Here is a 27,001-nt window from a genome sequence, read left to right on the forward strand (position 1 = left end):
CGGGCTCAGGCAATCCACTCACCTCAGCCTCCCAAAGGCGCGGGATTACAGGCTGAGCGGGAAACGTTTTGCTGATGTGTAAGAGGTGAAATTTTTAAAACCGGTAGAAGCACTAGAAGGCATCACAGTTGACAAGTTCAGAAAGTGTTGTGAGCAGTGGAAAAAGTGTCTTGATAGGTGTATTGTATCAAACAGGGAGAACTTTGAAGGTGACTGAAGTTTAAATATGTAAGAATAAACTTTTTCTTAAACAAATTATGGGGGTTTTTTTTGTTATTTTTATTTTTATTATTTTTGGTCTCTCCTTGTATGTACTCGTTTTAGAGTTCCTCATTCCTTTTTTTCAGTTCCTGGCTTCTATCTGGTATTATTTTTTTTAGTCTCAAGAATTTATTTTGACTTTTTATCTTACAGATGAATGATCTCAACAGCTCTTTATCTGAAGATACTTTATTCACCTTCATTTTTAGGAATATATTTTCTCAATGGGTGTAGAATTCTAGATTGACTTTTTCTCTTTCAGTTAAAGAAAAAGATATTATGACATTTTAAAATGTATTGGCATTGTTTTCTGGATTATGTTTTTTTCTGGAAATAAGTCAGTGGTTATTCTCATCATTATTCCCTTGTATATAATGTTTCTTCCTCTTTCTCTACCATGGGTTTTAATATTTTCTCTTTATGTTTGGTCTTCAGTAGGTAGATTATTATACACCAACGTATGGTTTTCTTTGTACTTATTCTCCTTGGAGTTCACTGAGTTTCTTGGATCTGTGGGTTGATCTCTTTCATCAGTTTTTGAAAATTCTTAGATACTATATTTTCAAATATTTGTTCTGCTTCAGCCTTTATTTTCCTTCTAATTCTCCAGTGACATGTAGTTACAGTGTGTAATATTATCCTAGAGATCTCTATTTGATTTACTCATTCTGTTTTCTTTCTGTGATTTTTCTTCTATTTAAATGATTGTATGTTTTTTTTTCTTGTGCTGAATCTGATTTGCTAAATAAAATCATTAAATGAATTCTTCACTTCCTGGCATTATATTTTTTCGTTCTGGCATTTGTCCTTTTTAATTTTTTTAAAAAAGTTTTTATCTTCTGAAATTTCTTACACGTTATCCACCTTTTATATTTGAAAAACGATTTATTGTAATTATTTTAAAATGCCAGTCTGCCAGTTTCAATATCTTGGCCATTTATTTATGTGAATCTTCTTTTGACTATTTTCTCCCACTTGATTATGGACTCCATTTTTTTGTTTCTTGTATCTGGAATTTTTTAATGTATGCCAGACTTTCTTTTTTTTTTTTTTTCTTTTTTGAGTTGGAGTCTCACTCTGTCGCCCAGACTTGAGTGCAGTGGCCGCTCCTGGCCACCGCAGCCTTGACCTGCTGGGCTCCAACGATCCCTCCGCCTCAGCCTTCCACAGACTTTCTTATTTAAGATCAGTTACGATGGAAGTAATCTTATTTCCCTTCAGAAAAAGGCATGCATCTTAACTCTGTCAGACTACTCATATGGGAGCCAAGTCAAGTTCATTTGTAGTTTAGCCACATCTGGGCTTTATTTGCTTATTTGACTTAGATTCTGTTCACCACTGTCATCATATATTTTGAACTGGGATTAGGACATTCCCTTAAGCAATATCCATGTTGGGCACCAGGGAGACTCTAGAAATCTCTCTATATAACTGCCCAGCCAACAGCCCCACTCCCAACTCTCCATGCCCAGTAGATCTTCCTTCCTTCTGCTGCTCTGCCCCAAACTTTTACCTGTCCACATGTGACTGTCAGAAGTTGGCTAAGACTTGAGCTGGATTCTCCTCATCCACATCTGTGGTATGATTGCTTCTTCTCATATCATAGATCTCTTCTAGGAGAGGCTTTTCATTTTCTAGAATTCAGGGAATTCTTATTCTTTTGGTTCCTCAGCTAGCTCTCTGATAGATTTTTAAAAAGCAATGAGTTTGTGTCTTACCTGACTTGCTCTTGCTTTTTAAGAATGAGGACAATTGACCAGGCTTGGTGGCTTCTGCCTATAATCCCAGCACTTGGGAGGCTGAGGTGAGAGGATTGCTTGAGCCTATGGATTCGAGAATAACCTGGACAACTTGGCAAGACCTCATCTCTACAATAAATCAAAAAATTAGTCGGGCATGATAGTGCGTGTCTGTAGTTCTGGCTACTTGGAAGGCTGAAGTAGACGGACCGCCTGAGCCCAGCAGGTCGTTGCTGGGGTGGCCATGAACGTGCCACTGCACTCCAGCCTGGGCAATGGAGTGAGACTCCAATTAAAAAAAAAAATAATGCAGACAATCATGTCATGAATTTCTACAATGTACAGAAGCAAAAGTCCAGTGATACTATTCTAAATAAATTCACTATTCATAGAAAATTTAATGTTTATGCTTATTTATTTAAAATGAATTTGTAGGAAATCTCAACACCATAATTTATTATTTAGCATATTTTCTAAAGGGGGACATAATTTACTTTGTAGTTTATCTACTGTGGGCAGGAAAGGTAGGACTAGTGCTTCTTTATTTAGAGCATCCTTGGAATGCTCATCCCAGCTTTCATGAGCCACTGCTACTGAAGGAAATACAGTAAGTCCTCAGGTGCAGTAGGCAGAAAAGAGGTTCTGAACTAAGATCTAGATCAGGGGTTGGCACACTTTCTCTGTAAAGAACCAGAGAGTAAATGTTTTCAGCTTTGTGGGCCTCTGTTGCATATTCTTTGTTTTTGTTTGCTTGTTTGGTTTTACAACCTTTGAAAATATAAAATCCATTTGTAGCTGGAGGTATACAGAAGACCAGCCTCTGGGTCCGGTTATAATTTACTGACTACTGGGCTAGATGATTTTTATAGTTGTTTTTGCTCTCAAAATTATCTTGAATTCTTCTCATTGCAGTGCGTTCATCATAGTAATATGTAAAAAGGCAGAGCCTAACCATAAAGTATTCTTTTCAATAAAGACCTTAACATATATTTAAACATGCTTGAAGTTAACTTATGTAGGCTTTTACATATTCCATCAAATTTAGGGAAAACTTCTTATTTTGTCTTATAGGAGTACAAACCACCAGGAACCCGTAAACTTCATAACATTCTTGGAGTGGAAACAGGAGGGCCTGGTGGGCGACGTGCTGGGGAGTCAGGTCATACGGTAGCTGACTACTTGAAGTTCAAAGACCTCATTTTAAGGATGCTTGACTATGACCCAAAAACTCGAATTCAACCTTATTATGCCCTGCAGCACAGTTTTTTCAAGAAAACAGCTGATGAAGGTACAAATACAAGTAATAGTGTATCTACAAGTCCTGCAATGGAGCAGTCCCAGTCTTCAGGCACCACCTCCAGTACATCGTCAAGCTCAGGTGTGTTCTTTTGATGTTAGATTAGACTTGGAAAAACCTAGTATTATTATTGTTTTTTTTTTTTACAATGTGAGATTATTTTAAAGTATTTATTAAATGTTTTAAGAAGTAGGGAAGAATTATATCGTATTCAAATCTGTTCTTGGTAGTTGGTAATAAATTCATCTCCCCCAAAACTCCAGTATTTACTTATGCACATAATAAATTCTGCTTGGTAGTTGTAAACATGGCTGTTTATTATCCAACATTTTTAATTGTTTTTTAAATGAAACTTTTGTCCATATGCTTGAATTTTCCCTTAGCTTAACCAAACTTAATTGTATTTTAGGTCAGTGGTCGATGTGAGACAATCTAGTTTTAGTCACAGAATCCAAGTACTTTGTGATGTGCTTTCAGGTTAATATTGTAGTTTTTGTGGTGACATATTTTCAGTTTTAATGGGATAGTTTTGGAGTATAAAGTTGAACAAAATTAACTTGAAACTTAACATTATTTTGTAATGTTTAAGGTGGCTCGTCGGGCACAAGCAACAGTGGAAGAGCCAGGTCAGATCCGACGCACCAGCATCGGCACAGTGGCGGACACTTCACGGCTGCTGTCCAGGCCATGGACTGCGAGATACACAGTCCCCAGGTCAGCTCCCTCACTGTCATTTGTCCATGTGACTTGCCATGATTTAGGTTTAGCAGTATTGGATGCCAAGTGCCTTTAGAATAACTGTATTCTCATCTCTAAAGGTCCATAACATCCTCATTTCTAAAGAAATGTAACTTATTTATGACTAGAGAAGTGCATTCTTGCAGTTCCCCCCTCATGGTTTAGAAATTACTAACATTTGTTGCATGCATACCAGTGTTGTTTCAAACATTTTTTTCTTCTGTTAGCCAAAGCAGCATTTTGAGCCTCATGCTATTTTGATGCCCATTTGACAGTGCGTAGTGAGACTTCATGGGCTAGTAACTTTCCCTGGGTCATGATCTTAATAGCTATACTATATTTCTTCTTTTAGGATCTTTTATCACTCATAGTCTTGGATTCTGAATCCATTTCTGCTTTGATTTCAGTTTCTCTTTTTTTGTTGTTGCTTTGTTTTTAAAGCTGTTAAAGGGCCAGGTATGGTGGCCCATGCCTTATCACAGTACTTTGTGAGACTGAGGTGAGAGGATTGCTTGAGCCCAGGGTTTCAAGACTAGCCTAAGAAGCATAGAGAGACCTCGTTTCTACAAAAAAAATTAAAAAATTAACCAGTTGTGGTGGCATGCTCCTCCCAGCTACTCGGGAGGCTAAGGTGGAAGGATTGAGGCTGTGCCCAGGAGGTTGAGGCTGCGGTGAGCCATGATTGTGCCACTGAACTCCATCCTGGCCAATAGATTGAGAGCCCAAACAATTAAAGCAACAACACCGCTTTTGTTAAAGGAGAGGAATTGGATTGAAGCAGATGGTCCTTAAATAATCTTGTAAAATAAGTTAGTTCATACTTAGTACTATACTATGGTGTTTTGTGGTGAAAGGCGAGTGTATTATTTGATGGATGAAGTAAAACTGCTGTTGATTAATATCATTCCCCAATCTTGTGACTGGGACAGCTGAATCCTGCTGGATAAAACCACACATGTAGCTATTTGTTACCACTATTGTCACCACCCTCTGCTGGACAGTCTTATATGTTTCTCAAGTCATCCTGTTTCTGTCCTGTTCTCTTTAATAATCGTTTCAGACATTTCTTCTCTTCTTAGAAACCTCCAGCTTCCCCTTTTCTGTTCTCACCTACACCTTGCTTTGTAAGGGAAACAATCTTTAGACAGGAACTCCCTCCTCTTTGCATTTTTAAACCCATGGTCCTGCCTGAGTGCATACTTGTCTTTTCCACTTCTTTTTATTGGAAGCAGTGAGTTTCTTCTTGTCTAAGGCCAAGCCTTCACAGTGCTCCCCTCGCCTCCTGCTTTCATGGGGACTCTGTTCTTTGATGCCCTTCTGGCACCAAAATAAATAAATAAATAACTTTATAATACATAAATAAACAATTGATAAGTCTTAAATTTTGTGCTGTTAAGAGTAGTGTGATGAAATCACACTATCCCTCCCTGTTCTGCTGGGACATGTGTTTCCCTTTGTCCAGCATATCTACACTGTATGCACTACTTTGCTTAGTATCCGTCTAGGTTATCAGATCAAGAAACATCATATCTTTGCAGTTTCAAGCATCTCCTGTGGATAAGGGAGGATGTTGTACATTTATCATTCACACATATTAATTTATCTGTGATATAAATTCCTGGAAGTGAAATTGCTGTGTCAAAGAGTAATGTGATTTGTAATTTTGATAACTATTGCCAAATTATTCTCCACATGGTTTTGCAATCCAGTAACTTGAGTAACTTTTATATAGTTTAAAAAAAAATTAGTATTTTTCTTTTTGAGAACTTGGTGTTAATTTTTCTACTGGATTGTTTTCAGTGGTGTCTCTTATAGTTTAGTTCTCAGACCACCTTCATTGAATGATTTGTGCTAGCCACTGGATAGAGACTAAATCTTTGCCTTCCTAGAGCTTATAATGACACAAGTAAACGAACTTGAATAAAAATTGCAAATAACTTCAGCTTTAAAAAAAAAATAAGAAAGGATAATGTGATAGAGAATGACTATTCTTTGGGCTATATTAATTAAAGTAAGCCAATGTCTTAACAGACCCCCTAAAATATGGTAGCTTAAAGAGTATGAAGTTTCTTTTCTATGTAACTATCCAGAGTCAGATTTGGGTTAGTGACTTAACCTCTCTTCTGTGTCCTGTTCTCCTACAATCTTGTGACTCCACCATCCCCTATTACCTAGTTGTCCACTGCATCCAGCAGGCAGGTGAACTTGGAAGGTATTTTGTGTGCCAGCCTAGCAGGGACATACAAGCTTTAATTCTCATTCCATTGGCACATTAGTCATGTGACCATAGCTAAGTACAAGGAAGAATGGAAAGTGTAGTGCAGCCATGTACTCAGGAATTGGAATAACAGATTTCTTTTACACAACCAGCAGTCTCTGCCACAGGAGGTTGGTATCCTCTTTTTGCATTAGCCAGGGTGGTCAGGGAAGGCCCTGGAACTGAAGTGATGAGATAGGCATCCAGACAGAGATCAGAAATAAGGGTAGAATGGAACAGTGAGTACAAATGTCCTGAGTTGTTTGAAAGCTTTTGGCCAGTTGGGAAGAATGGAAGGCAGACCCTGTGTTGTTGGAACCCAGGTAGCTGGGGGAGGGATGGCTAGAGAAAGAAGTTGGAAAAATAGGCTTTGACCAGATTATGGCAGACCATTGTATGCATTTTGGATTGTTTTGTTTTTCTAAGTACAGTGAGAAATTAAAGGCTAATAATTAGGGAAATGATTGGATTTGTGTTGTGAAAAGATTGTTTCTGCTCCTCTTTGGAGAATGGGCTGGAAAAGGGCAGGGATGGAAGCAGGAAGTTCATTTAGGAGGCTGTTGTGTTCATCCAGGCAAGAGATGCTAGTGGCCTGGGATAAGTAATGGTGGTGGGGATGGAGAAAAGAGACCAGGTTGGGAATCTATTTTGAAGGTAAATTCAGAAGTACTTGGTGGTAGGTTGGATGGGAGAATTGTTGAGCTGCTGGATGACTGGTATTCCTTTGAATGAAAGAAGAAAGATGGAGAGAGGTGGGACTTTAGGGGAAAAGTCAAGAACTCCTTTTTGACCTGCCAAAAATACTCAACTATCTGACTCTTTACTGCTGACCTGTGGCATAAACAGTGCTCCCAAGGAAAGACAGTGGCTAGTGAAATAGATATGCTTATTTATGGGTATAACTTCCTAAAAATTGTAGCTTTTATGGTAAAATATTTTTTACCCTTTGACATATTTGGAATTTTGTGTTATAAAACTAACACATTAAAAGTTCCAAAAACCCTTTCTCCTTGATTAGTGTAAATGCTGGTGTCATAGCTTTTGATCAAAGATTAAAGCTTAGAAACAGTATTCTGAAAAATTTTTCTAAACTCTGTTCTTACAGGTGCGTCAGCAATTCCCTGCTCCTCTTGGTTGGTCAGGCACTGAAGCTCCTACACAAGTCACTGTTGAAACTCATCCTGTTCAAGAAACAACCTTTCATGTAGCCCCTCAACAGAATGCATTGCATCATCACCATGGAAACAGTTCCCACCACCATCACCACCACCACCACCATCACCACCACCATGGACAACAAGCCTTGGGTAACCGGACCAGGCCAAGGGTCTACAATTCTCCAACGAATAGCTCCTCTACCCAGGATTCTATGGAGGTTGGCCACAGTCACCACTCCATGACATCCCTGTCTTCCTCAACGACTTCTTCCTCGACATCTTCCTCCTCTACTGGTAATCAAGGCAATCAGGCCTACCAGAATCGCCCAGTGGCTGCTAATACCTTGGACTTTGGACAGAATGGAGCTATGGACGTTAATTTGACCGTCTACTCCAATCCCCGCCAAGAGACTGGCATAGCTGGACATCCCACATACCAGTTTTCTGCTAATACAGGTCCTGCACATTACATGACTGAAGGACATCTGACAATGAGGCAAGGGGCAGATAGAGAAGAGTCCCCCATGACAGGAGTTTGTGTGCAACAGAGTCCTGTAGCTAGCTCGTGACTACATTGAAACTTGAGTTTGTTTCTTGTGTGTTTTTATAGAAGTGGTGTTTTTTTCCAAAAACAAAGTGCAAAGCTGCTTGAATCAGAAGGAGATTAACACACTGAACCGCTACAAGAGGGCAAAGCTGACTTTTTTTTTTAACTTGAAAAGATTGCAAAGGGACAATGAAGTGTTTAAAAGAGCCATGTCCAAACCCATCTTCATGGATAGCTCAGAGGTATCCTCTTTTTGCCTCCCCATTTTAACTTGCCACATCCCAGTTATAGTGGGTTTTTTATTTTATTTTATTTTTTTGTCTTTCTATTCATCAAAAGTTAATGTTCAGATGTTGGTCTTGCTCATTTGCCAACTAATTTTAAAATAAAAGGCACTGCACATAATTTGCATAAAGGGCCCCATGAGGGTGTTTTTTCCTTTCTTTTTGTTTTTTTTCCTTTTTGGGGGGATTTGGGTGAGGGGGTGGGAAATTTGGGTTTTTAAGTCCTCTAAACACACTTGGGCACGGAAATGCAGTACTGTAAGGAAGAGGGACCTCCAGCTTACACAAACATCATCTTCAGCTGTATGAAAGGGACGGTTGTATTGAAGTTTGTAAGGCACATTAAGCATGCTAAGTGGCGGGGATCAGGACTCTCCTATCTGAACCTACTGAGGAGCAAAGCAGCAATTACATGGGATCCTGTGGGTCTCCTGTTGTAGAAGCCACAGTAAGATAGGAATGGAACGTGACTGGTCTCCTAACCAAGGTGCACTGAGAAGCAATCAACGGGTCAGTTGTGGCCAGTCCTGGGGAGGTCTGAGTGGTGGTCTTTGGGATAACCTTTGGCCTTATGGATTTGGACTCGAAATTAGAAGAGCCTACCATTTCAGATGCAATCACTTTTGGACATGCTTTTGCAGACAGTCCTTAATGCTGAAAACACAGAGAATGGGTAATTCAAGAGGCCTTTCTTTTAAAATAGACTTTTGTGACCCACTAATTGTAAGGTATTGCAAGGTCACTTTGCGTGTGTCATAAAGTTGACTTCCTTATTGGTTGAAGGTCACAGAAGTAGTGGTTTGCTTTGATGGAAATAGCTACAGCTGTGTCCCTTCCTGCTTTTTACTTTTTCTTTTGCTTTTTCTCGGCACGTGGTATCTCCACCATTTCTTCTGCACAAAGATGTCTTCTGTTCATCCTGAACATTTTTAAAAAATGCAGAATTTTATGTGACTGCTTTTTTGCCTCACAATTATGCTGTGAATTTTACAAAAATTTATTTTCTTTTTTGATAATTTATTGTACCAAAGCTGTTTTTATAGCACATAGATGTCTGTAACCAATAATGTAGCAGTTCTGCACTTTGACACAAGGTGTAACTAGACCATTTTTAAATGTCAGTTGAAAATTATGGCTGTACTATTGCTTAAACAAAACTGGAACTGTTGTTGAATCCATAGCCAATACATTTACAGCAATCTGTGTACTGAACATAATAGATTGACATCTAATTCAAGATACAACATCTGTTACATTCTAAATGTGTTCAGGCTTCTGAAGGTAAAGGGACACTGGATCCAGAAGCTATGGAACCAGCAGTTGATTCTTGTATTCCTGATTAACCTACTTGTAAACTTGAAAGCAAGACCTTGATTGCACCAACGGGTCCAGAATATGAGCGTGAGTAAAGCAGAACTCATGCCATGACCTGAGCGAACAGGCTGGTATTTAACAGGTGCCTCGTTTTGAGATTATGCTGCCTTAATGTAACACAGTCTGGCAGTTGCTAAATTTGTGTTCCCATTTTAAATTGACCAATTTTAGAGTGTTATACTTTTGAGTGGTTGAATTGGGAGAATGAAGATAAGTAATTTACCTGTCCAGGATCAAAAGAAGCCTAGAAAAGAAGCAGTAATCTACCTCTGCCGATAACCCTGTTCAAAACAACTCAGCAGAACACCACATTACTATTTATTGGTCAATTCCATGTGGCTGACTAGGTCAGTTTTTTTCTGAACAAAAGCAGGTTTTTATATGTAAACAGTGATAAAAGAAAGGAAGATTTAAAACTATGTAAATGTGAATGGAAACTTGGAAATATCCGTTTTTATAAACCACAAAAAATTTTTGTTGTTAATCAGGAAATCCATATTTATTTTGTAATGTCAAGCCTGTGGATAATTTTTTTTTTGAACTTGGTAGTTCATAAAGGTTTACAGTGAATAAAAGGATATCATCTTGAGTATAACAATATCAAAAGGAATTCAGTAGTTACTGCTGTTTAGGAATATAAAGTTAAGATAATATATGGATCAGGTCATTTTTTTTCTGTGCTGGTTGCCACATCTTAGCAAGCACCAAAAAACTAAAGCAGTTTTTAAACCAATATTTACATAAAGAAATTCATAAAATCCAATGCTTCTGCATACTGTGTTATGTTACAGTCCAGTTTTGTGTGCTTTACTACACAGTTTGGTTACAGGACTTCTGTGCATTGTAAACATAAACAGCATGGAAAAGGTTAAATACCTGTGTTCAGATTGTAAGATCTAGTCCGGACTTGCTGTGTATATTGTAACGTTAAATGAAAAAAGAACCCCCCTTTGTATTATAGTCATGCGGTCTTATGTATGATAAACAGTTGAATAATTTGTCCTCAGACTCTTTACTATGCTTTTTTAAAATTAATTTAAGAAAAATGTAAACGTAGTAAAAATCTTCCTATGCAATTAACCTGGTCCAGGTCTGGTAGGTATACTGAGTATAAGTTTAGTTAAATGTGTGAAAAAGAAAAATATTTGAGTTACGTTGATACAGGATTCAAAAATCTCTGAAAGTCAAAATTGGAGGCTTAACAGATCATTTTGATTTTTAAAATTGGTTCTTTATATGAATGACTACTCATACAATTCCTCTCTGACTCAAAGTACTAATATTTCAGTTTGTAGTGTTTAGATTGGATGTGGTGGTATGATGGTTTTCTCTAATAGGCTTTGGACTGCTTGGATGAAGGAGGGAATGCAAATACTTTTGTTCCTCCTTCCCCTAGATCCTCATACGGGGACATATCAGGGACTTTCTTGTGCAAATTCTAGAATTCCTGCCACAATGAATTTCTAACCTAAAGTCTTCTCTTTTTTTACAAATTAACCTGCAAAAGTATATATTAAGGTGATTTTCAAAAGGTAAGACATTTATTTAAAAGGTTAAGTGTGATTCTGTAATATTTAGGTTGGTCATGTAAAGTGTAACTTAACCACATATGAGAAAGAAAAACTTACTTTAGTTTTTTCTTAGGATGTGAGAATTTTACTTAGGTGAATGGCACATTTTGTCATATTGGACTGAGGAAAAAAGGCTTGTTTAATGAATATTAGAACTACATGTAAGAAAGCATAAAGGCCACAGTAATTATACAAGGCCCACAAAATGACCATCGCGTTTGCCCCTGTACTCTTTAACAATTTGTATGTTGTTAAACATATTGTCATGTTCTTATAATAGGGAAGTACATAAAATACATATTCAACTCAATTCTAGGTCCGTTCCCCAGTTTCCTTTTGGCCTGCCTTAATTTTATTGACCCTTATACTCATTTTTATCCATTTTTGTGGTGGTAGCCTACTGGTTCATTCTAAATACATGATTTGGACTTAGTGCTATATGTGAAGAAAGGTTGACATTTTAAGAGGAACAAAAGCAGTACATGACGGGTATACTGAGTCTATATTCAGATTTCTTAAAATCTACTAGGTACATTTTTTGTTACCAAACTTTGGAAAACTTTTAGTGTCGGGAAGAGTACAAGCACAAGTTCTTGTTTCCTAGGATAAAACATACATCAAGTAGTTTTTATTGCAAAGAACAAGAGAAAAAACCATAAGAAAATAGCTTATCCTAGTTGTTATCATCGCTTGTAATGCCTAATGATACTCTACATGGATCCACTACTCTACATGGATCCTGGTGCCAACTGGGCTTTCACTTTGTATTTAAAGCACTAGATACTGCTTTGTGTCAGACTTGTTTAGTGAGGTAAGTGGTTCATCTTTGTGTGTATTTCTTTTTGACATTATGCATAGCCAAGATCTCAGATTTCAGCTCTCAGAAGTGACAGAGAACCAGGTGTTCTTGCATCATAACTTTGTATAAATAACATTACCTGAACACTGAGAGCACAAGGTATTTGTCAGTTATTTTTTCTATTTTCTTAAATCTTCAGAGACAGAGAAGTATTTCTCCAACTGAACACTGTGATTTAAACACACACAGTAACTAGAATCTCGCAGGTTTCTTTTCTAATATACAGCTTCTTTACCTGAAAACGTTTCTCCTCATGATTTCCTACCTTCAGCGTGTATTCCTAAAAAAAAGGTGGGAATTAATGTGGGTAAATAGCTGTTTTAGTTCCATGTGAATTCTCTGCTATCCACAACAAAACCTGTGAATGCTCCTTCAGCGCAGCGAGGAGGTGGAAACAAGCCTTACAGTTGCCTCCTTTTGCTTTTACCAAGTAGCGCTGTCTAGTCTCAACCAGGTCCTGAAGAAGCACAAATCTTGTTGGCTAATAACATGCATTACATTTGTGACAGGAAAAATGGTGGCAAAAGTACATGAAAGACAGGAAATAGGGCAAATAGTGGGAGCTCAGCTCTGTTCATATGGGGGGTGAGGCTAGAGGATCAGTGGGTGTGGATGACCAAGAGTTCCCATAGCTGGAGAAATACCATTACACATAGAAGACCATGTAGGTATTACTGCTTACATTTTGTCTGTTTGGAAGACCAGTTATTTGATTATGTTTCCAATTAAATTTCTAAGATTGCTACCTTTGAAAATTTTTTTGGTTTTTATTTTATTCTTGTAAATTTTTGCTCCTAATAATCACTGTAATTACCCCTAAGTTCTTTAGCTGAAACTGCAGTAAAAGGGGAGATCCAGAGCCAAGGGCTAAATAAAGTGGCAGGCATTGGGCTAGTGTGGTAGTTTTTCACTGGGACAGGCCACAGAGCCAGCCTGGCAGGTGTGTTGGGTGGGTGGGGTCATTAACGAAAGCCTGGGAAAGAGGAGAGGCTTGTGTGAGGTCAGTAGAAAGTGTTGGAGTGGTTAAATTAGAGCCTGGGGTGGTGAATTGGTGAGTCATCTTCCACTCACTGTTGCTCAAAAAAACTGCCTACAGATGCAGTAGTAGGGGAGGGGTATGGGGGTTTGTCTCCCTCTGAAACAGAAGAAAATGCTTCCGTTGGTGTGAAATGGTTTGTTTTTATAGGTGTGAAGTATAATATAGTGAAATAGTTTTTATGTACATCTCTGGCAAGTTGTAGTCTGTCAGAGAGGCGATGAGATGTGGAACGAGGAGATCCTTGGGTGGGTGGAGTCGCTCAGGGGCCATTCCCACTCCCATTACCCAGCACATTACCAAGCAGATTCTAGGGAGGAGGGTGGTTTTGGTGGACTCTAGTGATCTTGTCAAACTGCTAAGTCAGTACTCACCAATTGATAACAAGTTTCCAGCCCTGCTGCACATCATACTCCTTTGCAGAACTTTATAAGAGCACAGATTCTGAGAGTTGGGGTGGGGACTGGGCCTCTGTTGTTTCAGAAACTATACAGGCAATTCTGTTTCTTGTTTCAGAAACTATACAGACGAGGCAAGGAGAGGTGCGTGACTGATAAGACACGTTTAAAGTGGAGTTTTATTAGTGTTTATATACACAGTAGTAAATAATTAAAATCTACAACATATTGCATTATAAAATGTTACAAACCTCCAAGAAAGGAAGGAATTGCCAGATGTAAGTATATAAAGCGTACACAATTTGGATATTTTTTTGTCGTCTTCCCTCAGGGAAGTGGGTTGATGTGACATTTTATCCACCAGTAGCTTTCAGAGGTCCCATGAGAATGCCACATGTTATTTTCCATTGGTGGGATTGGAATCTCCTTTTGTATCTCAATCTCACTTGGTCTTTAGTATGTCTTATGGTATCAGCCACTTGGTCTGTGTAGTGGGTCTAGATCTTGGCTGATCCACTCATGGGCTTTGTGACCCTGGGCAAACTGCATCCCTGAGGTTCACTTTTTTCTTTGTAAAATGGAATTATCTTTAGTATCCATTTAGGGAATACTGTGCAGGCTTCAGTAAAGTAATGTTTGTGAAAATCTTAGTGCAAGCCTCATTTATAGGAAGTGCCTAATCAATATAGTATGTGGCCAGCTAAACATGGAGCTTGAGTCCACAGCTGGATGGAACCTTTTTTTAAAAAAATATGAATATAGCAAACAATGTGAGGGGATTAGGTGAGTAGTGTTTTCTATGAATGATTAAACAATATTTTCCAGTTTACTTTTATTTTTGGAGTCTGTGACTAGATGTTAACATCTACTAGTTAGTTTTACTATTGCACAGTGTACAATTTAGAATTGTAAGGTTTGGGGTGTGTTTGTGTGTAGTTGATACAATGTGTGATAGGTACATATTTTATAGGAATGGTTTTTAAGCAGAATTTTTCTATGCATAGAAACCTCAAGGTAACTGTCTGGAGGAATGACTGTGGTAAGAGCCCATTTTTTAACACGTATTATCACTAGACCTTGGAGGTTCTGTATCCAGTGACCCCTACCGCTCCTGCCACTCCCCACTCCAGTGCAGGTCTGTTACATTTTTAGTCTTCAGAGACTTGATTAGGATCAGGGAGAAAAGAAGGACAAAAGTCAGTTCTTAAGTTTATAAATCAAAACAATGATATGATTGGGGAAGCTTTTGGAAATTAGTAGGTTATAACCCACATCTTAAAAGCAGTAAGGAACTAGTTGCTGCTTTCCTCTTTTTTACTTTGTTTCTGTGGTTGTTGACTGTACTTTCAGCCTGAGTTTCCTCAGTGTATCTTTTCATTCTTAAAGTATCCTCTCTTATGTCAAATACAAAAACCAAAGTTTCAAAGGATAAAAGTCTGTTCATTTGCATTTGAATGCATGTGGTTTACATTATAATGGCCTGTGGCTTTGGATGGATAAAGATGAAACAATGGATCTAATCATGGGATTTAACTGTTCACCTGAGGAAGGTAAAATGATTCAGGGAGGTAGAGTGCTCCTAAAATTCAAATCAGATAGACAATCTTATAAAGTAAATTGAACTAGCTTTTGTACTTCATAGCTCTTGATCTTTTCCCTGACTGGTTTGTACTCAGATGCCTATGGCATTGTGGGCCAGCCCAGCAGGAGGTCGAGCATGCACCAGAGACCTACACAAATAATATGGGCCTGGAGATGAGTCTGTGCAGTTCTGGATTATGACTATACTACACTTAGATTTGAGTGATGCTTTGCTGTTTACAGAGTGCTCACGTGGGGTTCATTTAATTCTTCTGATTGAAGTATGACTTTCACCCAGGAATGCGGATGTTGGAGAGATGGGATACCTCCTTTCTATAGGCATACTTTTTTGAGCATATCTCCCACTGATCATATAATGGCAGTGACTTCTGTAGTCTAGAAGTATTCAAGTTTCAGGTTTGTCCAGTGAGACTTTATACATGGATATTCGTTAACTGGTCATTCAGCTCAGTTTTGTCTGCACATTAGTGTTCTGCCTGTTCTCACTAGAAGTGGGAGACCCAGCAATGACTAGATGTAAGAAGCAAAACAGTAACTTCTTAACTGGCAGGAGTAAAACAGTGAACTTGAAATACCACCCCTACTTCCTGATTTAGAAGACACTAAATCAATAAAGCATTCAGAATTCTAACCCTGGAAACAATTTTAAAATGAATGAAAAGTCCTACCCCAAAGAAAAATAATGTCCTATCAGCAGAAGGTCCTGGGGCAGTTGTCGTGAGGACTATATAAGAGAGAAATCATCAAATATAAATTGAACACCAGTCATATGCAAGGCACTTAGCTAGGCCCTAAGAATGAGGAACCCCCAAAAAGTCAGTTTTTGTTTTGTTCTTATAAGTGGGAAAGACAAGTTAAATAGTTACAACTAAGCCAAGTGTTTAAGAGAGCCATAATGTAAACAGGGACCATATTCTGATCCAGAGTGGCTGGGAAGTGCTGTTTCCCTGAGGATTGAAGTTTGAACTGTTATCTAATAGATTAATGTGATTATCCAGGTGGTAGTGGGGATATTCTAGAATCCAAGAGAGGGTAACTACATTCAAAGTCTAGTGTAATGTGAAAGTGAGGTACCTTGTCATTATTAGTTTATAAGTGGATAGAATCAAGAGCTATTTAGAAAGGATGATTGGTAGAACTTGGAAATTGATTGAAATGGAGTGGGGAGTAGTAATGAGAACAAGAAGAGTCAGACTTCCAGAATTTTGGCTTAAGAAACTTGGAGGGTGGAGGTGCCATTTGCTGGTATTGAGAACATTTGAGGTGGAGCAGATATGCTGGGTAGTCATGGGTTCGGTTTTAGGACTTTGTGAAAGGTATCATTTGAAGAATCATGAGGTTCATAATTTTGAAGAACTTTATTTCTTATAAAGGGTTGCAGTCTGCAGGGTGGCCATTCTGACAGGCTGGGAATTGTAGCCTTCAGCAGGAGCCAAAAGCAGGCACTTTGAAGAAAGAAAAATAAAAATTTATGCTGAAAGCGTAGGCTAAGTATATGCATTGAACAGGTTATAGGAGGAGCTCTGAAAGTTCATTAATTGGGATGCATGCATGCATAGTAAGCAAACATGCTTGTTACATACATCCCATGTACACTTTGGAGCAAAGACTTAATGTTAAAATGCATTAAGAGTAGGCTTAGTATGTCAAAAGGTGAAACAAAAGACACGGAGGCATACTGTGCACAGCCTTTGTAGACCAACCAGAACCAGTCCATTGGCAATGATCTTTTACCAGGAAGGAATGCTGGTGAGTTGTGTTTCAACTGCAAAAAGGAAGGGGAGTCTGACAAGGTTTTCAAAAGAGCAGGTTTGTGTTTAACCTTCAGGAAAGAAAGTCTTACGGCAGTTAGCTTGGGGCAGGGGGGTATAGCAAAATGTGTCAGACCTCCCATGCTGGCATGGCCAGGAACTCAGTTTTTAAGGCTTCCCTGGGACCTCTTGGCTAAGATAAGGTCCGTTCAGTCTGTCAAGGGGCTTAGGGTATCATTTTTATTTCTCATGGGCTTGTGATACCATCTAAATGGTGATGTCCAGTAGGCAACTTGATATAAAAAGATGGATTGAGGAGGGGAAAAGGCCTGGAGTCCATAGATTTTTGGTCATTCTCATATAGGTAAGTGATGGTTAAAGGGGTGGTCTAAAGGGATGTGGGAGACTAGGACACCTTAATAGCCTAGGACACTTTAATAAGAGCAAACTGGATGTTCCAAAATGGATAATTATACTTTCCTTGACCCTAGGATGTTTTAGATCTGTCAAGGGTGTAGAAGATCATCTAGCCCCTTGTTACTCAGTGCAGTGAGTGACCAGCAACATTAGCATCACCTGGGAGATTGGCAGCAATGCAGAATCCCAAGCCCCAGCCCAGACTACTCAGTCAGAATCTGCATTTAAACAGGATCCTCCAGGTAATGGATATGCATATTAATAAAAGTTTGAGAAACACTGGCCAACACCTCACTTTAGATTTGAGAAAACTTCAAAGTTTAAGCTGTGTACTGAAGATGCTTGGCCAGTGACAGTCTCTCGCTTCTGCTTTGGGCCTCTTTCCAGTTCTTTGTGCTGACCGTGACTTTTGAGATCACATCCAGAAACCTCAAGCTGTTGTGATTACTAGAAGTAGAGTTAGGGGTTGAGACTCATTTAATATTAATTAATGCAGGCTGTAGGCTTATGGGCTAGGGAAAGGCCAGTGCTAGGACCACTACCTTGTGCTAATGAAGTGCAATGGTGCCTAAAAAGGTTTTATTTTGGCAAAGCTTTTGTGCATTTGGAAATGTTGAATAGGGTTCTCTCTGATATTATTCTCATTCAACTAGAAAACTAAAATAACTTCTTAGAGGCTCTGAAGAATCAAGTCAGAGGGCTTGCTGCTTCCTCCTCCTTCCTTCTCGAAATCCTACTCTTTTGTCTTTTTCCATTCTCCCTAGGTCATTTTTTCTCCTTCTAGTTTCTAGAATGTAATTTCTACTCTGCTTCAACTTTCCCCAGTGGTGTTTCAGGCTGTGTCTGCAGCAGCAGCTCCAGGGGTGTTGTGACACAAGCTGGGTGTCCCTTCAACAGTCACTGCTTCCTCATGTGTTACTGAACACTAGGGATTCGGCCTAGGTCCAGTTGCTCACCTAACAGAAAGCCAGTCACTGAGACAAGTATTGCCAGGGAAGAAGGCTTTATTGTGGGTGACATCAGCCAAGAGATGGGAGAAAAGTCTCTAATCCATCTACCTAACCAATTGAAGTTAGGAGTTTATATAGCAGGAAAGGAGTGTAACTGTGTGTGTCAGAAAATGGGAATTAGGAAGGAGTAAGTAAGAGGAGATGGTCAACAGGTAGTGGGTACATCTCATTGTCTGAATGTGGTGATCTAGAAAGTTTCATTTCCTTGATACTATTTGGGAGGCCTAATGGTCAGTTTCTTGAGACAGGAACCCAGCTAAGATAAATGTAAATTTTTCCAGCTTCAGTTATATGGGAAAATTTGGCCTGTTTTCCATGGTCTCTTCTTGTGTCTCCCATGTATTAGTATTCATGTATTAGTCATCTAGATATATTTCAATTTAGGCTCTTTCCATGTGAGAGAGGGTCCCAGGGTCCCTGTCTCTGTATTACAAGGGATAGGAAGGCTCTCCAGGATTGTGAATAAAGGTGAAAATGGAAGAAAAAATAAGGGATAGTCATGATGTTCTAGTACTATCAGAGAAGTCTTGCTTTTTTGTCTTCCTGAAACATTTTAGCTTGCTCTCTTGCTGCTGTAATTACTCACTTGTGGCAGGCAGCAAAGCCCTTGGTACGTCCTTCGTTCTAGGGTTGTGGGCCCTTCCAGAACAGGAGAACCTTGGAAGAGCAGGGATAACTTTGGCTTCTGCTTCCTCTCTAATGCAGTAGATAAAGCAATAAATTATAACCCGCCCTTCTGTTTTTGTATGGCCCACCAAACTAGGAATGACTTTTGAATTTTAAATGACTGAAAAACACCAAACAAATCATATTTCATGACATATGAAAATTATATGAAATTTAAGTTTCTGTATCCATAAGTGAAGTTTTATGGGACCGCATCCCCACTCATTTGCATGTTGTCTATGGCAGCTTTGGTGCTACAATGGCAAAGTTGAGTAGGTGCTACAGAGACCATATGTGACATTCTCATCATTTTTCTCGGTTGCTCAATGCACTATAAATTACAGTGACACAGTTATAACTCAACAGCATTTCAAGTGCCACATGTATTCCCATGTTGCATACATTTTATTTTTTATTACTGGTATATACTCATAATGTCAAAACAAGAAAAATGGATTTCAAATTTCTCTGTGCTTTTAAGGTACAATGGAGTATGGATTATTGTGTTATTGAATTAGGTGGCAAAGTGCAGTGATACGGTAGCTGTCATAAAGAATGCAATATATGTCAATGTTCATTACCCATCTAAGCACTCATCAAAATACTTCTAACTCACAAGGAAGCAATCATCAGAAGAATTGGAAGCTTTAAAATTGATTATCTCATAACAATTTATTTATAAAAATTAAAAATGAAGATGAGGCAACAACCAAAGTAAGTTACTGATTGGCTCATTTCCTAGTCAAGCAAGGAAAGCAACTAACTTAAGATGAGCTAATTAAATCATCCTTGATTGCTGCAACTGAAGGCACATTCCCAGAGAAAGTAAACTTGTTTAACACTATTAGCCTTTTGACCATAACAGTTGCTCAAAGAGTTGACATTAGGAGCACCATCAGTAGCCAATTAAAAAACAAGGCAAATGATTTTGTGTGGTTTCCTGACTCTTGTTACAAGGGTTAACATATGTTATGAACACTGCTCAGTTGTTACTGTTTATTCCAGGAGCTGGTACTGAGTTGGAAGTTACTGAAGAGTTGATCTCTATCAATAGTCTATGTGAAACAACTACTGGCAAAAAAAAATTTCAAAGTGGAAGAGACTAATTCAGTACAAACTGAAGTGGAATCTGCTAAGATGTGTTACAACTCATGATAGTAGAAATATGTGTAGAATAGAAAAGGACTCAGTTGGAAACTTACAAAGCTTGTAATAATATTAGGTGTTGGCTGGGCTCAGTTGCTCAGCCTATCATCCCAGCACTTTGGGAGACCGAGATGAGTGAATTGCCTGAGCTTACAGGTTCGAGACCAGCCCGGGCAACTTGGCGAGACCTTGTCTTCTACAATAAATCAAAAAATTAGCTGGGTGTGGTAGCATGCGCCTGTAGTTCCGGCTGCTTGGAAGGCTGAGGCAGAAGGATCACCGAAGCCCAACAGGTTGATGCTGGGGTGGCCGTGAGCATGCCATTGCACTCCAACCTGGGTGACAGAGTGAAATTCCAATGCAAAATAATAATAATATTAGGTGTTAAAATATATGATTATTCACTACTTAAATCAACAGGTACTTTGTGGAAAATATTTGAATCATGTGTTATTGAACCAGTTATTGTCAATAGTGAGCTTCATTTGTTCTTGTGGACTTAACTATTAACAGTTCTGTGAATTTTTGTCAGAAATAGGAGCTAAATATCCTGCCATGGCCTGTTTCAGTGGTTCAGTAGTGGCAAAGTTGTATTTTAATTTTTGAGCTCATATTCAAGATTGACATTTTTCTGAATAACTGCCCTCAACCACTATTATTAAACACTGAATCACTTTGGAGATTCGCTTTTGCTGCAAACTATATGATGTTTCTTAATGAATCCAGTCTAAAATCACAAAGCAAAACAGTGTTTATGTGAAATTCTTACTGTGGTAAAGTCATTTTGACAAGAGCTAATGTTTGAATCATGACAAATGTTAAACTGTTGTATACACTTCCCATGTTATTAAATCAAGAAACAAGAGCTCCATTCCCACACACATTGCACAGATACATTATCTGAACTCAAACTACAGTTTCAGTAGTGTTTTATGGACCTCACTGCAAACCCAAAATAAATGTCTGTATTTCAAAATCCCTTTATCTGTAAGAGCTTCCACCTAATCTTCAATTGGAAGTGATTAATCTGTTAAAAAGCAACTACAAAATAAAAATCTAGGCCAGGTGCGGACTACAGGCTCATGCCTATAGTTCCAATGTTTGGGAGGCCAAGGTGTGAGGATCACTTGGAGTCAGAAGTTTGAGACCAGCCTGGATAACACAGCAAGATCCTATCTCTACAGGAAAAAATTAAAAAATTAGCTGTTGATGCCTGTAATCCCAGCTACTCAGGTAGTTGAGACAGAAGGATCACCTGAGCCCAAAAGGTCCAGGCTGCAGTGAGCTGTGATTACACCATTGCACTCCAGACTGAGCAACAGGAGTGAGACCCCCATCTCTAAAAAACAGTAAATAAAACCTCTAATAAGGCCTAGTGGAATCTTATAGAAATCTATAAATGCCTTTTAAGTAATAAATATGCTAGGGTAAAAATCTTATGCTCCCCAGGCGTGGTGGCTCACGCCTGTAATCCCAACACTTTGGGAGGCAGAGGTGAGAGGATTGTTTGCGTCCAGGGGTTTGAGACCATCCTGGGCAACTTGGCGAGACCTTGTGTCTACAATAACTTTTTTAAAAAATTAGCTGAGTATGGTGTCGCACTCCCATGGTTCCAGCTACTCAGAAGGCTGGAGAGGAAGGATCACCTGAGCCCCGCTAGTTGAGGATGCAGTGGCCATGAGCATGCCACTACACTCCAACCTGGGTGACAGAGTGAGAACTTCACTCAAAAAACAAAAAACCGATGCTCATGGACATGGTAGTTTTGGCAAGTACCTATTTGTGTGGACATTTTCAAAGATGAACTGTGTAACATCTCATTACAACTCAGTATTAACAGATAAACATATGCAACTGATTTTGATGACTGGTCAACACTAGCTCTGAACCTCAATTCTCCTCCCCCCCAAATTCCAATTCTTATTGGTAGACAGGCTTTGAAATTTTTTTTTAATTGCATTCTTTTATTACACTTGAATTTCATTGTTTAAGAGTCTTTTGGAGCCGGGCTCTATGGCTCAGCCTGTAATCCCGTGCCTTTGGGAGGCTGAGGTGAGTGCATTGCCTAAGCCTGCGGGTTTGAGACCCGCCTGGGCAGTGAGACCTCATCTCTACAATAAATCAAAAAATCAGCCGGGTGTGGTAGCGCCTGCCTGTAATTCCGGCTACTCGGAAGGCTGAGGCGGAAGGATCGCCGGAGCCCAGCAGGTCGAGGCTGCGGTGGCCGGGAGCGGCCACTGCACTCCAGTCTGGGCGACAGAGTGAGACGCCAACTTAAAAAAAAGAGTCTTTTGGAATTTTTTTCTCTTGTATCCAATATCTTAGATTTTTGCCTTTTGGCCCAGAAAAACTAAAACATTTGACATCTGACCTTTTAAGGATAAAAGAGATGGAACAAATAAGTAAGTGGATTTAGCTTTCCAGGTCAGTTCTTCCAAAAAGCAAGTTAGGGGCAGTTGTGTGGGACCTTCTGCTCCCCCTCTCAGGGACAGTTTTGGCTTAAAATCTTTGGATTTGACTACTTGGACTTAAAATCTTTGTCCTCTTTATGAGAACCAAGGGGACAGCTGTGTCTCAGCAACAAAAGAATGTAGCCCAGAGACCAGTTGCAAGCCTAAGCTCATCTGTGGACATGTCTGCCCTCAGATTACAGCTCACTCATCAGTTTGCCTGCTTAAAGGCAGTCATTACTTAGAAATAATAATAGTTCTATGTATGTTATATGACTATCTCATTTAATACACACAGCAACTTGACGAGGTGAATGGATCCTGTTCTTATCCTCTTTTCCCAGATAGAGAAAATTAAGGTCCCAAGGGACACTCTGGCATCTGGTGAGGCTAGCTTTTGATTCTAGCAGACTCCAGAGACCACCCTGCACCCCTTTACCAAACTCATTTGTAAGGACTGCTCAAAATGAATGCCCTGCTTTGAGAGGCATTACCTCTATTCCTAGTATGGAATAAGTATTTAGCGAACAGGCTTTGGAGTCAGGCAGGCCCAATTTTGAATCACAGATCTGTTATGTACTAGCTGTGTGTCATTAAGGACGTTGCTTAACATCTCTGAGCCTTGTTTTCCTCAACTCTAAAATGAGAATAATAACATTTACTTTGGAACATTCTTAGTGTTGGCTTTAAGTTTATAAAGCCTCAGTGTGATGGTTGGCACACAAGGGAGGACGATAGGATACTGAGGAGTCCTGCATGATGTCCCCTCCAGGCTCCACGGCTTGTGTGTGTGAGCACTTATTAAACCCCATCCTGCTCTTACCTGGGCCCAGGTTGGTATGGAGCCCCTAAATTCACCAACAGTCTCATCAGTCTAGGGCGTTTCTGGCAAGATGAGAGGGAAGAGGAGAGTTTGTTATTCTAGGACTGTATATAAAAATCCCTGAATTTCTACATGTTATTGATCTTACTCTTGGGATCCTGGGTCACCATCACCATTATAGAATATTTAGGAACCCCTTTCTTGGGCTTATAGAAACCTACAGGAGCATTTTTTCATGTGTGCTTTTCTTTCTTTCTTTTTGTTTTTTTGTTATGTGTTTTGTTTTGTTTTAGAGACAGGGTCTTGCTCTGTTGCTCAGGCTGGAGAGCAATGATATGCATGATCCTAGCTTATTGCAGCCTTAACCTCCTGGGCTCCAGTGATCCTCTTGCCTCATCCTCCTGGGTAGCTGGGACTACAGGTGCATGCCACCACACCTGGCTAAATTTTTTTATTTTTTGTAGAAATGAGGTTTTTCTATGTTGTTCAGGCTGGTCTTGAGCTTCTGACAAATGATCCTCCCACCTTGGCCTCCCAAAGTGTTGGGATTACAGGCATGAACCACTGTACTTGGCCCATGCATGCATTCTTTTCCAGTCTCCTTTCCATTCCCACTGGCAGTGTCTTGGCCTGGCCTTATCTTTTGCTGGACTCTCCTTGTTATAAGGGTGCCATTGAAGAAGTACTTATCATGGGCCAGTCTCTGTTCTGAAGAGTTCTCATTTTCCTAGCTCCAAGACTTTGGGCAAGGTACTTAACCTATATCTGGGTCTCCTCTTCCTCATCTGTAAAACAGAAATAAGAATATTGCCCACCTTATAGGTTATTATGGATTAAATGAGTTAATGCACCTGAAGCTCTGAGAACAGTGTCTGCCACCTACTGGGGCTTCATATTAGTTGTTCTGGCAGCCTGGGATATAACCTGAGATTCAGTAACAGGCCCAAAGCCATAGAGCTGTTAATTTGGGGGTCAGGGTTCAAACCCAGGTTGCAGACTTAAGCCAGTTTAGTCAACTGTTACCCCAAACTGCTTCCAAGCCCTGCCCACCCCACCTCAGCTCTGTCGCCCACCTCTTGTGCCTTAGGTCTATCCTTTACCTGATGAGTATTCTCACATATAAATGCTTCCCTCTTCTATTTAACATTCTATCCCTGTCACTGCCAGGATAGTGTTTAAGGTTCTGGAAAATTCATTTCCTGCTTACCCTCAGCCACCACCTGCCCTCTAGCCTCATGAGCCTCTCAAATGTGCCTCTTCCAGCCCTTGCTCCTGGTTTAATGCTCTCCTGGTCCTCATCATATCACTTCCCTTCAGGACCTGTAACCGGTGGTCCCATCTGTGTTGCATGATGCCTCATGTGTGCCCCTAATCTCCGCCCCTTGTAGCTGGTGTCAAAGTTATCGGTGTTCCTCTCCCTTTCCTCCCAAATGTTGCACTCCTGGAAGGCGAAGCGGTTTCTCCTTCCTCTCATATCTCCAGTGCATGGTGCATGTTGGGTGAATGGATGGATGGATGGATGGATGAAAGCACTTACTGCATGGATCATGACTCACTGCATGACTCACTTGACCTCCCGGGCTCAGGCAATCCTTCTGCCTCAGCCTCCTGAGTAGCTGGGACTGCAGGCGCGTGCCACCACGCCTGGCTAATTTTCTGATTTTTTAATAGAAACAAGGTCTTGCTATGTTGCCCAGGCTGGTCTCAAACTCCTGGGCTCAAGCGATCCTCCTGCCTTGGCCTCCTAAAGTGCCGGTATTACAGATGTGAGCCACCGCGCCTAGTTCTGGTTATTTTTTAAGCGTGTGCTAATTGAGCTGGAAGGGACTCCCTCAAGCAGGAATTGCTCAGGGAATCAGGGATGAAAGAAACACCATTTCACTCTTGTATCCAAAAGAAGTGTCTCAGGCTGGAGTGGGAGCAAGAGGCTGCTGACCCTACCTCCTCTGATTTTAGAGAAACAGTCTGTAGGATGCATTCAGCTCCTCCACTCATGACCATCACTTTGGGACAGATTCTTTTTGTTTTGTTGATGCAGATGAAAGCTCAGGGCTGGGGACCATTGTGGCTGGCCCCATGTGCGGCTCAGGTATCCTGGGTTGGTCAGGGTGAATAAGGTCGAGCTGTGCTCGCTGCCAAGGGCCCAGAGTCAGTTCAAGTATGTGGACCTGGCTGGCCTGGGAGACAGAGCAGGCATTTAGCCACTACCCAAGTCTAGAGAGAGGATGGTGGAAAAGACAAGAATAAGAGTTGCACCCAGAGAATTTTGTTTTTTGAACCGAAGGCCAATTTTAACAAAAGAGTCAAGTTTCTTTTGTTATTTGAATATTTAATAAATAATTACTTGTTGTATAGGCTTAAATTGAAAAATAAATATCTGTGAGTGTGGAGAGTTGAGGCCTAAGTTCCCAGCCCCATCTGGGTCCTATGTGATGCCTTCTGTGGGCACCTAATTTACCCCAAGGGCTATGGGTCAAGGGGCAGCTTAGGGGGTTTTAAAACAGAAAATAAGGCCTCTTCAAGATTAAACAAATAAACCTCAGGTTGTGAGGTGACAGCAGGTGTCAATTTACCGTCCAAGGAGACTATTTAGAAGCTTACAACAAGCCCTTGGACATTAACCTGCTCGGTCTTTCTAGAAAGTCTTTCTGAGGTGGCAGGGGTCAAGCCGAGTGGTCACCTTTGCCCGGGAAGAAGTGAGTCTGTGTCTTCTCTCCTTTCTTACTGTGGTCTAACTTGTAACCCCGAGGAAGGATTTGTGTTGGCATGGACTAAGTGCTCTCAAGTCACACCAGTATGGGAATCAGAACAGGATTGTGGTGACAAAACAGAACGTCTCTGGTTCAGTCCCCACACCCTTACCCATCCTTGCTCTCCACCCTAGTGCTCCCCAAGGCATAGCCTTCCCTTCTTGCCTCCCTCTGGCCCCAGTGGCTACAGGGATAGCCCCACTCTCCAGGCATCTTGGTGTGTACTCCAGCAGGCCTCCAAAGCACTTTCGTCCTCCTTTTTCCCTCCCTGACTGGGCCTCACAGCTGTAAAGGCCAGAAAGTGGAATGACCCTTTGCCACCAACAGGACTGTCATAGATCCCCCTGGGGCTGGGGATGGCGGGAGGGGTGTGCAGGGACACCTCAGAGCACACCCCTTCAGGACTCCTCTGGACAGTCCCACTGATGTGCCGTCCCCTGCCCTGGCTGCCCACTTCTCTCTTTCCTTGGAGGGGTTTTTTTTCCCCCTTCTTCCCTTGCAAACATCCCCTGGCGACTGCCTGGCAGGCCCACTGGACAGCGTCAGTCCTGAGGGCCCTGACTAGCTTCGCTTAGGCACTGACAGCATTAGGTAGAGCAGGATGTACGTATCCACAGGTTGGATTGGAGTGCCATTTTTGACATTTTCTAGAATGATACTTACTCTGACAAAAATCAGACTATAATTTAAAGTAGTTCCTAACTGTGATGAGATAAAGGCAATGAGCTTGCCAAACTAGAGGTATTCAAAGACTTTTTTTGAGTTCCTACAATAATAAACCAACTTTCCTTAGATTTAACAATTGTTTTTTGCTGAAAACATATTTCACCCCAAATTATTTCAGCACGCATCTCTAAAAAGTGAGCAT

At 40.3% G+C, this 27,001-nt stretch overlaps 1 protein-coding gene across 4 annotated transcripts in view; it reads left to right on the plus strand.

Annotated features, from left to right (window-relative positions):
* The window catches only part of DYRK1A (dual specificity tyrosine phosphorylation regulated kinase 1A), a 159,545-nt gene that overhangs the window by 82,148 nt on the left and 50,396 nt on the right, over nt 1–27,001 (plus strand). For 3 of the 4 annotated variants that reach the window (XM_008073234.2, XM_008073235.2, XM_021706556.1), the window contains 3 exons: nt 3,072–3,378; nt 3,887–4,011; nt 7,398–10,730. In XM_008073234.2, coding sequence (XP_008071425.1) covers nt 3,072–3,378; nt 3,887–4,011; nt 7,398–8,018 — 1,053 coding nt within the window. In that variant the 3' untranslated portion in view covers nt 8,019–10,730. Of the gene's footprint in view, nt 1–3,071; nt 3,379–3,886; nt 4,012–7,397; nt 10,731–27,001 lie in introns of those variants that run through there. The other variant, XR_505339.1, reaches the window with a different exon arrangement.

Source organism: Carlito syrichta, unplaced genomic scaffold (genome assembly GCF_000164805.1).
Source record: "Carlito syrichta isolate Samal-C Ts95f unplaced genomic scaffold, Tarsius_syrichta-2.0.1 Scaffold315781, whole genome shotgun sequence".
Classification (NCBI taxonomy): Eukaryota; Metazoa; Chordata; class Mammalia; order Primates; family Tarsiidae; genus Carlito; species Carlito syrichta.